We start from the raw sequence: 12983 nt of genomic DNA on the forward strand, positions 1-12983 counted from the left end.
TAGTAGTTTGTGTGAAAATTTGTGGCAGAAGGCGTTGTTGGATACGCAAATCAAGATTTCATTGCAATATTGAAGAAAACCGAATCGCTCGGCGGGAAGGTGAGTTATCTTCAAAAATTTCTTAAAAAATTTTAGAAATATGAGAATGATATTTTAGGATTTTTGATGATGAAATTGGAAGAGAAATGCATGATTGGTATTTATTATGGATTTTTGAGGCAATAGATATTTGAAAATCAAAGAGAAAATGAGAAATAAATAGAACATGGATTCTGAAAATTATGAGAAAATTTCTGAGGTTTAGGAATATTGTTTTAGGAATTATTGTAAAGAGAAATTGAGAAAATTTTATGAGAAAGTATTTATTTCATAATCTTGAGGAAATAATAGGAGGAAATTGGAGAAATTAAAAAAATTAGAAATTTGATTTTCTTAAGTAATTATGATATCAGGGTATGTCAAGGTTCATAATTGAGTACAATTGGAAGTCCGACGTGAATTTTGAAGCAAAATTACGCTAGGGGAAAATTGTCTTTTTACAAGCTAAGTGGTACTTCCCAACTAAATTTAGTTTTATAAAAATACTTGGTTTGTAAGTGGTTTGATCCAAAACCTAATTTTACATAAATGATTTTATCATGTTGTCATGCCTTGATGTGACTATGTCATGTAGATTACATTTATATGTTTGATTTATGAAATATGCATATGAGCATGATGAGATTCACGGTCATACGTTGCATGGGTTTGGGATTAGGTACTGGCTCCGTTACTTTGCCAAGGGTGCACCCATACACCCCGGTCTAGCAAGGAGACTGAAAAAATTGTAGGTAATCTTAAGGTACAGTCGACTCAAACGTAAGAGTTATGATGTTATGTGTATTGCATACATACATGAGCATTAAATGTTTTGTTCCCCTAGATGATTCATCATCTAACTTGGCATTTGCCCCTGAAATATTCAAACGTTTCAAATGAAGATTGTAGCAGAAACGAGGATGAATGAGGCATGTAATGGCACTTAGCAAAGTGCATGATGAGTTGTATGATCAGTTGAATGTATGTTATGTAGCTAATGTATTTAAGTTCTGCTACTTCGAATTCTGAACGTTTGAGAAATGATGATGTAAAACCCTATTTAGGGTTAATGTTAGTTGACAACTTATGTTATGTATTAAGTCATGTTGAGAAATTTATATTCCCGTGATGTAAGAGCTGATTTTTTATTAATGTTATGATATTAGGTTCGATTCTAGCTTCCGCATTTAATGTTTATGATAATTCTCATTGGAGATAAATGAATGGAAATTTTGAGATGGATAAGAGCAATGATATGGTTTAGTCTTAATTTTAGTAGTATAAAAAAAATAAAAAAATAAAAATTATCCCAGAATTGTCTTAAGTTATAACGCACTCGGAAAGTGGGGCGTTACAGCCTACCTCTTCCACAAGTTATCATTCAGTTATGGCTTCACAGGTTCAAAGTAGTGGAGAACAGGGAGGAGATTGTGGTAATCGGGGCAAACGCCCCAAGCGTAACTACTGTCACAAGTGGGGGCATACTAAGGAACAGTGTTATAAGTTGCATGGCCACCCTCCTCGTGTTAATGTTGCTCATGTTGATGGTCCTCGATCTGAGTTATTTGATGGTCATCCACCGCAATCTATCCTTCTCACTAGGGCTGACTATGATGAGTATCTCAAGTATAAGACGTCCCAGCAATCTTTATCCACAGTTGCTTCTATCGCCTACTCTGGTGACTCCACTGCCTGTCTCGTTCAGTTATCCTCTTTAGGACCGTGGGTCTTAGACTCAGGTGCTTCTAACCATATCTCTGATAATCCCCATTTGTTCTGTCATTTTACTAATTCTATTTCTTTACCTTCTATAACATTAGCCAATGGGTCTAAAGCGGTTGCTAAAGCTGTTGGCACTGCCAAACCCTTACCTTTTCTGCCTTTAGATTATGTCCTTTATCTTCCTCATTGTCCCTTTAATCTTTTCTCTATCAGTAAACTTATGCGTGCCTTAAATTGTTCTATCACCTTTGATAACCATTCTATTACTATCCAGGATCGCGGTATGGGATAGATGATTACCGTTGGATGTGAGTCGTAGGGTGACAGGGTCGTTATCATCTCAACCTTCCAGCATCTCCCGTTGCTTGCTCAGTGACTGAGTGTCCTGCTCTTCTCCACAATCGTTTGGGACATCCTAGTTTGGCTAAGTTTCAAAATATGGTCCCCAGTTTGTCCAGTTTGTCGTCTTTTCATTGTGAATCTTGTCAACTTGGGAAACAGTCTCGCACTTCTTTTCCAAAGCATGTCAATAATCAGGCTGTGTCCCCATTTGCTTTAGTTCATTCTGAAGTCTAGGGTCCTAGTCGTGTTGTGTCTATTTTGAGTTTTCAATATTTTGTAACGTTCATCGACGATTATTCTCATTTCACATTGTTATATTTAATAAAAAATCGTTCTGAGTTATTCTCAATTTTTGAATCCTTTTGTATTGAAATTAAAACGCAATTTCATACATCTGTTCAAGTATTGCGCAGTAATAATGCTCCTGAGTATTTTTCTATTCCCTTTACTACCTTTATGCCTTCTCAGGGGATCTTGCATTAGTTGTCTTATGCCTATACACCATAACAGAATGGGATTGCTGAGCGTAAAAATAGACATTTGATTGAAATTGCTTGCACTCTTCTTCTACATCATCATGTCTCCTTTCGTTTTTGGGCTAATGTTGTCCTCACTGCTTGCTATCTCATTAATAGGATGCCCTCCTCGATTCTATAGCACCAAATTCCTTACTTTCTCTTGTTTCATGATCAACCATTATATCTTCTTCCTCCCCGTGTCTTTGGTTGCACCTGCTTTGTCCATAACCTGTCTCCTGGTCAAGATAAATTGTTTGCTCAGTCCATCAAGTGTATTTTTCTTGGTTCCTCTCGCCTTAAGAAGGGTTATCGGTATTATTCTCTTGACACCCACCGCTATTTTCTTTTGGCTGATGTTACCTTCTTTAAGTCATATCCTTTCTACTTTTTGCTTTATTCCGAGTGTGAACCCATTTTTGAGGCAATCCCTATTCCCTCGAGTCCTCCTACTCCTATTCTCCCTGTTACTTCTCCTACCCCATTGTAGGTTTATCATCGGTATCATCAGTCTCGATCTCATCCTGGTGGAGATGTTGCTATTGAGCCTTCTCCAGTGTCTCCTACAACTTCAGCGACTCCTATTACTGCCTCACATCCTGCTACAGTCTCTCCACCTGCTGCGACCCTGCCTTCTGAGGATCCGCTTCCTATTGCCCTTCGGAAAGGTACCCGTTCTTCTTGCAATCCTCACTCCATTTATAATTTTCTTAGCTATCACCGTCTCTCGTCTCCTTTTTGTGCTTTTGTATCTTCCTTATCCTCTAAGTCTTGGACAGTTTATTTGTGAAAATGTATGTATAGCCAAAAACGGGCCCCATCTAAAATCGGGTCAAGTTCTAATTGTTTAAGTTGACTCTGTAGTAATAAGATCAGCTAAGCCCTATTTAGCCACTCCAGGAGCAACCGTTCATGGTCATTATGAGGAAATCTTTTACGAAGGAGATACATTAGTTACATTTATATATGAAAAATCAAGATCTGGTGATAACGTAAGGTCTTCCAAAAGTGGAACAAGTGTTAGAAGTGCATTTGCTTGATTCAATATCGATGAATCTAGAAAAGAGGGTTGAGGGTTGGAACGAACGTATAACAAGAATTCTTGGAATTCCGTTAGTGAGGTATTTTCTGATCCGGCGTGGCGACAAGCAATGGTCGATGAGATGACTGCTTTGCATTCCAATGGTGCTTGGGATTTGATTCCTTTACCCCCAAGGAAATCTCTTGTCGGATGTCGGTTGATCTATACTGTCAAGGTGGGTCCTGATGGATATGTCGCCTTAAGGCCTATTTGGTTGCCAAAGGGTATGCTCAGGTTTATGGTCTTGACTATGGTGACACTTTTTCCCCTATTGCTAAGATGTCCTCTATGTGTTTGTTTCTCTCTATAGCAGTTATGCGCCACTGGCGGTTGTATCAGCTAGACATTAAGAATGTCTTCTTACATGGTGAGCTTCAGGAGGAGATTTATATGGAGCAACCTCCCGGGTTTGTTGCTCAAAGGGAGTCTAGACTGGTTTGCAAACTCTGTCGCTCACTATATGGGTTGAAACAGTCTCCTCGAGTCTGGTTTGGTCGCTTTAATGCTGTCATTCAGGACTTTGGTATAACTCATAGTGAGTCTAATCCTTTGGTTTTTTACAAACACACATCACAGAAGAAATGTATATACTTGGTTGTCTATGTGGATGATATTATTATTGCAGGTGATGATCAGAATGGTATTGTTCAATTGAAGAAATATCTTTTCCATCATTTTCAGACTACGGACTTGGAGTTACTTAAGTACTTTATTAGCATAAAAGTTGCTCAGTCCAGTTCTGGTGTTATTATCTCTCAGCGAAAGCATGTGTTAGATATTCTGGAAGAAACTGGGATGCTTAATTGTAAACCTATAGATTGTCTTATGGACCCTAATGTAAAGCTCTTACTAGGACAGGGGGAGCCTCTTGTAGATCATGGGAGATACCGCAGGCTAGTCGGAAAACTTAATTATCTCACTATCACTCGGCCTGACATTTATTTCTTAGTCAATTTTTACAGTTTCCTTGTGATAGCCACTGGGATGCGGTAGTATAGGTTTCCTTGAAATGATAAGATTATAGACTTTTAATTCATATGTTTGAAAACTAACACCAATATTCTACTAAAGACACTACATTGCCACTCAAAATGCTAGATGAATTACTAATAAGGTTGCCAAATTTCTTGAAACACTCAAACACATACTAAGAATGCATAATGGCCCCGTTTGTTGTACCTTAATTAAAGAATTTATAACTTCTAACTTCTTAGATTATAGTTTCTAAAACTTAGAATAAGTTGTGAACTTGTTTGTTACAATTTTTCAGAAGTTGTAGTTAAACAGTTGTGGTGTTTGATATCATAAGCTGTAAAATAACTTATTTTTGTATAATTGTCTATAATACCCTTAATAGTTATAAAATGATAATTTAAAAATTAATTAGTGTATATATATAAGTTCCAAGTGTTATAAAAAAATTAATTAGTGTATAGAGAGAAAGGGAGATGGTGAGAGAGAATAAGAGATTTGAAAATAGAGATGGCGGTAGAGAAGAGAGACCCTTGATTGCGTGGACATAAGAGTAATTCTTTATCAAAAACAGGGGCAAAATTATCAAAAAAATATAACTGTTTAATTAGAAGTTGTAAAAGTTGGGGTACCCCAGCTTTGAAAAAGCCAGCTTCTACCCCTTCTAAAAACTAGTAAAAATTATAAGCTAGAATTCTAAAAGTTAAAACAAACACTACATATCCACTTTTTTGAAGCTAGAAGTTAAAAGTTACAGCTTTTAAGTTGCAACAAACAGGCCCAATATAGTCATCCTACGTCTGATTGTGTCAACTCTCCTCTGAAGTTTAATTGCTTGTAGGCTAGCAAATATAGCTGACCCTTTGATAAAATAAGTGTGCATTAAATTTTATCTAGTACCAAATTATCAGTAAACAGTTAATCCCGAGTAATCATGTTTGAAATATATAAGAACAAGATTCAACCAGAAGTTGTGTGTGATTGTATTTATATTTCAACAAGGAAAAGCTGGAGTGCTGCAAAGTGGAACTCGCAGTCTTCCACTTGTTTCTTATTCTGAAAAACCAATAAACTTCGAGTTGTTCTGTGGATAGTCAATTCAAATCAAGTATTTCTCACAACCAAGCAGAGAGAGAGTCCAAGGCCACCCCTATTATTTACTCTGAGTTTTGATGCGATGCATCAACCAAATAGAGTACAGTAGAGTAGTTCAGTTTCTAACATCCTACGTCAGCGGAAAAATCAAATTCTCATGGAAATTACGGGCGGAAACCGGTAATTTCAGTAAAATATCTAAAAAAAAAGTCAAAAGCGCTGCCATATCTGGCAAAAATCCCCAAGACACAAACTTTCCAAATTTTCAAAGGCACCTCGAACTCACAACCGCATCGAATGTAAGCAACAACCCAAGAAAGCAGAAATTCCCAAAATCACCCACCACTAAGTTGGGCAAGACAGTGAAAAGCAGCTATAAAGAAGCACAGACAAAACAAGCGACTCACCTTGTCGCCTCGCTCGATATACTTGACGGCGACGAGCTCTTGGGTGTGCTTGTCCCTCATGAGCCTGGCGACGCCGAAGTTTCCGGCGCCGATGTCCCGGACGAAGTCGTAGCGGTCGCTGTCGTGCATGATCGGCATCTCCATGCTGGTTCCAACGGCAATCGTCGATCGATCCATTCTGGCGGCTCTCCTGCGTCAATTCACATCACAGCAAATTCGCCAAACCACCTCGTCTCAGCGGCAGTCGTCGTAGGAACGGATCATATCATATGACGCCGCTGAATCGGCGGTGACCCGATCAGAGCCGAATAGAGATGAAAGGCGGTTGTACTTGTGCTTGATTTCCTTAATATTCGTCTGAATTTGTAGTTTTGGGAGCCACAGAGAGAGAGAGAGATTTCTGTTATCGGCAACGGATTTGAAAGTTGAAACCTGGGGGTTGGGTAAGCGGCTGAGCAGAGAAGAGGGGAAGGCGATTTAGACAAGGCAGCAGCCAGCAGCAGCTTGTTGTTTTGTTCGAAAGCAGGATGAGGCGCCGGGCGGAACGGCGTCGTTCATGACCTCTGCCCACATGAAACGACGACGTTCTTCGTACGGTTGATAGAGACACCGCTCACTGCCTTGCAGGTTTAGTTTTTGTTGGCTTCTTCTGTTCTGCTGTCTGCAATGTTTATTATTATTATTATTATGACTCCTTTTTGAATAATTTTGGGCCGAAAGCCATCCTCGTTGTCGTGGGCCGGACCTGGCCTGCTTGGTCATCACACGTTACCCTTCTTGGTTCTTTTCTTTTCTTATTAAAAAAGAAATGCATTTTTTTTATCTGAATAGGATATATAGTGGGGTGGGGTCCTGTTCCGTTCAATTAATTTATCAACAGAAAATATTGGGAGTGGGGATCGATGCTGTCTGGCAATCACTATTTATACATAATAAGAGTCGTACACACTGTAAATGGGCAGTGGTACAACTGCTACATTCAAACTCTGCATCCATCCATGGACCATGTCACCATGGCTGGTACAAAATAAAGACAAGCTGCAAATATATATGCCCTCTCCAATTCAGAGGATATGTGTGTGTGTGTGTGTGTGTTCTCTGTATCATTTTTTAACCATCAAAGTCAAAAGACATGGATATGCATACGGAAGCAAATATTTGAGGGAAGAAGGCATATGATATACAAGTTTAAGAAGGAAAATTATCAATTATGCTACCTATTAACCATATTAATCAAGATGGAAACCCGGCCCCCCTCAGGCTTGATGAATCGATCTGTATCTCTAGACTGTATATATATCAAGAGAGTCATATTTAGTTGCTTGCAAGATAACACTTGTAATGGAGCAGAAAAGGATATGATTAGACCAGTTGAATTGTACCAAAAAGAAGGAAAGGAAAGGTCAAAGCTTTAAACAAGCTTGATGATGTAGACAAAGCTAGTACGAAAGATGAGAATAGTACGTCTCTAGTGCCAGCTCCGGCTCTCATAGTTTACAATGGAAGTGGACGGCAGGATCTAGCAAGTGTACAACAAATTAATTAGAAATATGCACATGGTCATCAAAGCCATTTCCTGTGACCCTTGGAATATGATTGGGGACAAAACTCCAAAAGGTGAATAGCAAACCTTGCAAGAGGCCAAAAGCCAGATCGGTGAAGATCGATCCTTATTAGACGAGGTGGGGTGCAAAATTATTGGTTTTCATGAATAGTATGCAGTTTATTGCGGGCAAACAAGGATAAACCACTGAGCAGTGTGAAGTCATCAATAGTTTTATGTCGCAATTGCTAAGCCCCCCTCCACAGTACTACTTTATTGATTACTCATCTTCTTTAGAAAAAAAGAAAAACAAAGACTCAGTTCCTTTGCCAAAATGACAACATTATAAATCATTTCATCTACGGATGAACAAGTCCTAACCCAAAATGGCAAAGTGCGCTACAGCCAGAGTGATGATCCATTGGCCTTCCTTGGGGTGCATAAAATGTAGGTGACTTGGGACGGCAATAATGAAGCACTGGCAATGTTTCAACAGAAGCTGCTGGTTGCTCACACATGGAAATTTAAAATAAAAGTCCATAATTAATTGAATGCTTATTTACATCGAAGCTTAGATCTCTAATTAAGTAGAACAGAAGAGGGTCCGGTAGATGTAGACTACAGATCTTTGCTGCCTCCCCATCGACAAATTAAGTCTCTTCTTCAAGCCCCCCAAAACAAAATGTAATTTACATAAAATTGCTTGGAAATTTCCAACTACACCATTATAAGAACACTGAACACCTCTGTTCTTGGCTTTGTTCGTACGTTATGTGGAAGGCAGGTACAAATAAGCTGCACACGGCAAATTAATTAACAGACCTGTAGTGGAAGAGTAAGAGTGCTTATGGAAATTGTGAGATTCCAATGTGTGTGTGTGCGCGATCGCGCGCAGGCAAAGAATAATGATATTGGAGCCCAAATCGTGCCTTGTAATTTGCTGCTGATCAGACATCATAAGAATGCGTACGTAAACCATAATCAAAACAACAGCAGATTTTATCACCCTGAGAAGGCCACAGTACTGATTAAACTAAGTTTGTGTCAGCCGGACGATTCATGGGTCACGATGAATGAAACCCTAAATTCATTGCTCTTGATCATTCTGGCAGAATATATATATATATATATGTGTGTGTGTGTGTGTGTGTGTGTGTATAGAACATGCACTTACTGAAGAAAGTTTGAACTCCAGAAATGCCTAGCAAATTAAATAGGGCTAGGAAAAAATCTGAATTGGGATTGTAGAAGGTAGGTAGCAGTTATGATTACAGAATGTCACATCTCTTGGCAGTGAAAAGACAATAATTCTCTTATCCAACCTCTCCTGCTACTGTGTGTATTAAAGAGTATTTTTGGCTTTCAACTTCCTCTAAAACATACCAATAAATAATGCAAAAGCAGCTATCTTCCACTTCACTTCCTTTCTCTGTGCAGCAAGCGTTCAAACCAAAACGAAGAAAAGGCTACAGGGAAAATTACCCGGAATTGAATTTTGTCCAAGGAATGACTAAGCAGCTAAGCAGAGGCATTTGACGCGAGAGAGCTCCAAATTAATCAATAACTTCAACAGGAAGGCCCAATGCCTCGATCCTCATCGCTCCCGGACCTCTGATGCTGCTGAAGTACAAGCTGCGACTGAAATTGAAGGTGAAGATGATGCTGACCTTGCTCCTGTGGCTGCTCCGAAATCTGATAAGGGTTTTCATATGAACTACCGCCCATCTGGTTGAAGCCACCACTTCCACAAACCCCCGGTTCATACTCACTGTTAAATCTCACAATCTCTTGTTGCTGCTGATAAGCCCGCAACATCTCCTGTTGCTGCTGGGCCTCCAGCATTTGCTGCTGCGGCTCGGCGATCACCAACTGGGTGCTCGGACCCATCATCTGCGGCGGCACGTTGTAAGGAAGAAATGAAGAGGAAGAGGGATTGTTTGGATGATGTGGAACGAAGCCCGGCTGCTGGAAGATGGGCAACATTGCCGAGGGTCCGATGTAATTGGCCAATTCTTTCTTGGCGGCGTAGAGATCGTTGTGGACTTGCCTCAGCCGGTGCTGGAGGATGGAGATGAGACCGACGCACCCGTAGACTGGGTCTTCGATGCGGGCATTTGCTTCGTAGGCCAGGGAATTGACGGCGTCTTCGCGGTCGCTGGCTTTGAGCTCGTTGAGGATCTTCCCTACGTTGCTGGCGCCGAATACTTTGTGGACGTTGGCGAACTTTTGGGGCTCGTCGGGCGGGAAATAGGGAGCTAAAACGCATTCTTGCGTGCATTTTCTCCGGAGCAACTTGCAGGCGGCGCACGGAGAGCTCGACGACGACATCCTGGTTTCTACAGCTCTGTGAATGTAATGTCAAGCCAAATGAGATGAACGCGTTCGCCAAAGATTTAGCGGTTTCTGATACAAAAATGGGAGGCTTAACAACGGCGAAAAGGAACTGCAGAATCGACCCTTCGAAGTAATATATAAATGGTTCCAAGAAATGATCCGAATTAGTAATTCAGATTCAGATCATTTCTTGTTAATTACCAGGCATAACTTAACTGATCTCTCCCTCTCTCTCTCTCTCTCTCTCTCTCCCTCAACTTCATCATCTACTTGAGATGCAAGAAACTCCTGGCAAAATTAATTAAACAGCGATTTCTCCAGATTGGTTTGGCATTAAAATCTCTTTCAAGTGAAAGAAATCAAAATAATCTTAAAGAAAAGAAAACGCATCAAATCATAAAAATCTTCTCTTTTCAGAGCGACCCAAAGCGTCAAATTAAAAAAGTTTCCTTGTTCGTACCAAACTCCTCCCATATTATTCATGATGATAATAACAAGAAAACAAAATCAAGGAACCAAAAGCCAAAAGCCACTCAGAGAAGGAAATAAAAACAAAAAAAAAAAAATAAAAGAAGAAGCCAGACGATCGAAGTGCATGTCACCTAATTCGAGTCCGACGTCGTCGACGGTTATTTCTGTCTATATCATCCCCGATGACTCCGCCGCAACCAGATGATCACACAAAGCGAAGAAGCGATCGAGAGGGAGAGATGAGGGTCTAGGGTTGGAGTGTGCTGGATCCGATCTTCAAGTCTCAAGATCCATCCCTGAAACGAAGAAGAAAGTAGGGAATAGTTATCCCATCCATGTACGTACGTGTTTGTTTTCACATATTTAGAGAGAGACAAGAGAGAAATTGGAATTTATGAGGACGGAAAATGATGGGAAGCAATTAGGCAAAAGATGATGGCATTTACGTCATTTGGTTGCATGTGCGGAGACAATCAGAGCCATGTTGACCGTTGGATCGCACTTTGTCGAAATCAAAGCCGTGGACTTCTGATTGAAAGGAATGCATCCCTGGCCCTGAGTTGCGCATTTGTCCTCCCCTACTCGCCTCTATTGACCCATATGCCCCCCTCATTCAATGATAGCAACAACCAACCAATTTTAACCCACCCACGTAAATAAAGAAATATTAGGGCGTGTGTTTATAACATGAAAAATACATAAAAAAAAATGTCATATTTAAATAATTAAATTTTATTTTTGATATTCGATACATTATATTTTTCATGGAATTAAATTCCATGTTACAATCATTAAAACATATTTTTACTTCTTTTCTATAAAAAATTCTATTTAGGAGAGAGATGATTTTTGTTTTCATATAAATTGGAGAATGTTTTCCTTTCCACCTAAATGCTATCAAACACACCCTTTAATATGTTTGTAATTATAAATAAATATCTTACTTTATAAGTAATAGGTGAACACAAATGGAAAAGAAAAAAGAAATTAGATCATTATATTTTTTGTAAAAAAATGATATTTACTAAATTATGATTAATATATATATAGGGTAAATTAATCATACAGATTTTAAATTTTATCTCTCTCTCTCTCTCTCGCATGATCCATGTTTTGTTTTAAGTTCTTATGAATGATTTAAGATTATTGTTCCTCTTCCAGCAATAATTAATGTTAATTAAGATGCATGGCGTCAGGGACAAGGAGTTGCAGAGTGGATGTGGTGATGCCATGTATATACATACATATATATGTGTATGTATATGCCTCTTAATTTCAATTTTAATTTGTAATGGGATGGATGTCATCAATTGATTGGTTTGGCGGCGCTTCTTTTCTTGAGAGAGCAGCTTGGCAAAGCCTTTGAGAGCTTCCTTGTTAGTACCTTCTCCCTCCGCAGGACGAAACCGACTCTTCAAGCAACTTCTATCCGATCTCCACAAGCTTCTGCTGATTCTCCTTCGTTGCTGTATCAACCAGGACGCATCTCCTGTTAACGTGTCAGTGTCATCCTCCACCACCCATGTTGTTTGTGAAGCTGCAAACTGCGTCGTAAGGTGTAGCAGATTGGAAGGCTCGTGCTGCAACTGCCATTTGGTAGCTGTCGGATGGCAGCACGTGGCAACCATCCCCTGCCTCTTGATTGCGCTTGATTGTCCTTGTTGATTTCTCTCCAGCCTGGTTGCCTTCTCTATTGCCATTTCTATTGGAATAATTAATCGTGCTTGCACGATTTGATCTCAGCCATCCATCTGTGCTTTATGACGCTCGATCCCAGCCATTCATCTCATCACTTTTAACCTCGCGCCTCGAGATGTGAATGATTAGACGAAGAAAGACGAAAAAAGGTGAGAAGAAGAAAAGTAAAGAGAAAGAAAGATCTGGGGATTTGTTGAAGGCTCCTATCTTCGGGCTAAGGTTCTCTGGTTTGCTCTCTATTTCTCTTTCTGTAAATGTTTTGTATAGTTTATGTTCTATGGTTCGATAAGTGTTACCTTTAATCTGTATTAAGTGAATATAGGACAAGTTTTTGTTTTTCGAACCATCGTTTGTACAGAGTGATTGAGAGGGTTGAATGTGGGTGTAATTGTTCGCTTATTCTTTCCCGCAAGTGAACGGAATCGTAACAAATAATATAATGATGAATAGAGTATCGTTCCCATGAGAATTAGCTTTTGATCCCTACTTTAACCACTATTAACTTTAAATAGCCACACACAATTAAAATAATACTCACTGCAAGTTTTATATTAACTAAAACTAACTTATTAAATGGAAAACACAAAATAATTCTTTAGGTTTTTGAATGTAGAAATCTAATACACTAGGGTTCATGAATCTACCGTAGTTCTTTAATTGGTTTAATCTTTCAATGATCGGATTTTATAATTTTTGCTTTTAGCTGAAAATCGATGATCCTAAGT

At 39.3% G+C, this 12983-nt stretch overlaps 2 protein-coding genes across 6 annotated transcripts in view; both read right to left on the reverse strand.

Moving 5' to 3' along the window:
• Nucleotides 1–6663, reverse strand: part of LOC127809616 (serine/threonine-protein kinase SRK2I-like) — a 30841-nt gene extending 24178 nt beyond the window's left edge. For 2 of the 4 annotated variants that reach the window (XM_052348555.1, XM_052348552.1), the window contains exon 1: nucleotides 6213–6663. In XM_052348555.1, the coding sequence (XP_052204515.1) occupies nucleotides 6213–6389 (177 nt within the window). In that variant the 5' untranslated portion in view covers nucleotides 6390–6663. The remainder of the gene's footprint in view (nucleotides 1–6212) is intronic. The other 2 variants (XM_052348553.1, XM_052348551.1) reach the window with 1 other exon arrangement.
• Nucleotides 6664–7917: 1254 nt separating this feature from the next.
• Nucleotides 7918–10913, reverse strand: LOC127809617 (LOB domain-containing protein 36-like). 2 transcript variants are annotated; one of them, XR_008025156.1, is made up of 3 exons: nucleotides 10692–10913; nucleotides 9238–10099; nucleotides 7918–8550 (listed from the first exon to the last, which is right to left on the reverse strand). XR_008025156.1 is itself a non-coding variant. In XM_052348556.1 (2 exons), the coding sequence occupies exon 2, from the start codon at nucleotides 10081–10083 to the stop codon at nucleotides 9322–9324; it is 762 nt and encodes a 253-aa protein (XP_052204516.1). In that variant the 5' UTR covers nucleotides 10084–10099; nucleotides 10692–10913; the 3' UTR covers nucleotides 8979–9321. The 2 variants fall into 2 exon arrangements, 1 of the variants encoding a protein (XP_052204516.1); XM_052348556.1 differs by lacking the exon at nucleotides 7918–8550 and having other exon boundaries at nucleotides 8979–10099.
• Nucleotides 10914–12983: the final 2070 nt, after the last annotated feature.

This window comes from Diospyros lotus, chromosome 9 (genome assembly GCF_014633365.1).
Source record: "Diospyros lotus cultivar Yz01 chromosome 9, ASM1463336v1, whole genome shotgun sequence".
NCBI classification, from domain to species: domain Eukaryota; kingdom Viridiplantae; phylum Streptophyta; class Magnoliopsida; order Ericales; family Ebenaceae; genus Diospyros; species Diospyros lotus.

What these genes read in the sequence shown, in the direction of transcription:
- LOC127809617 (XM_052348556.1), bottom strand. Translation starts at nt 10,083, where the DNA reads ATGTCGTCGTCGAGCTCTCCGTGCGCCGCCTGCAAGTTGCTCCGGAGA.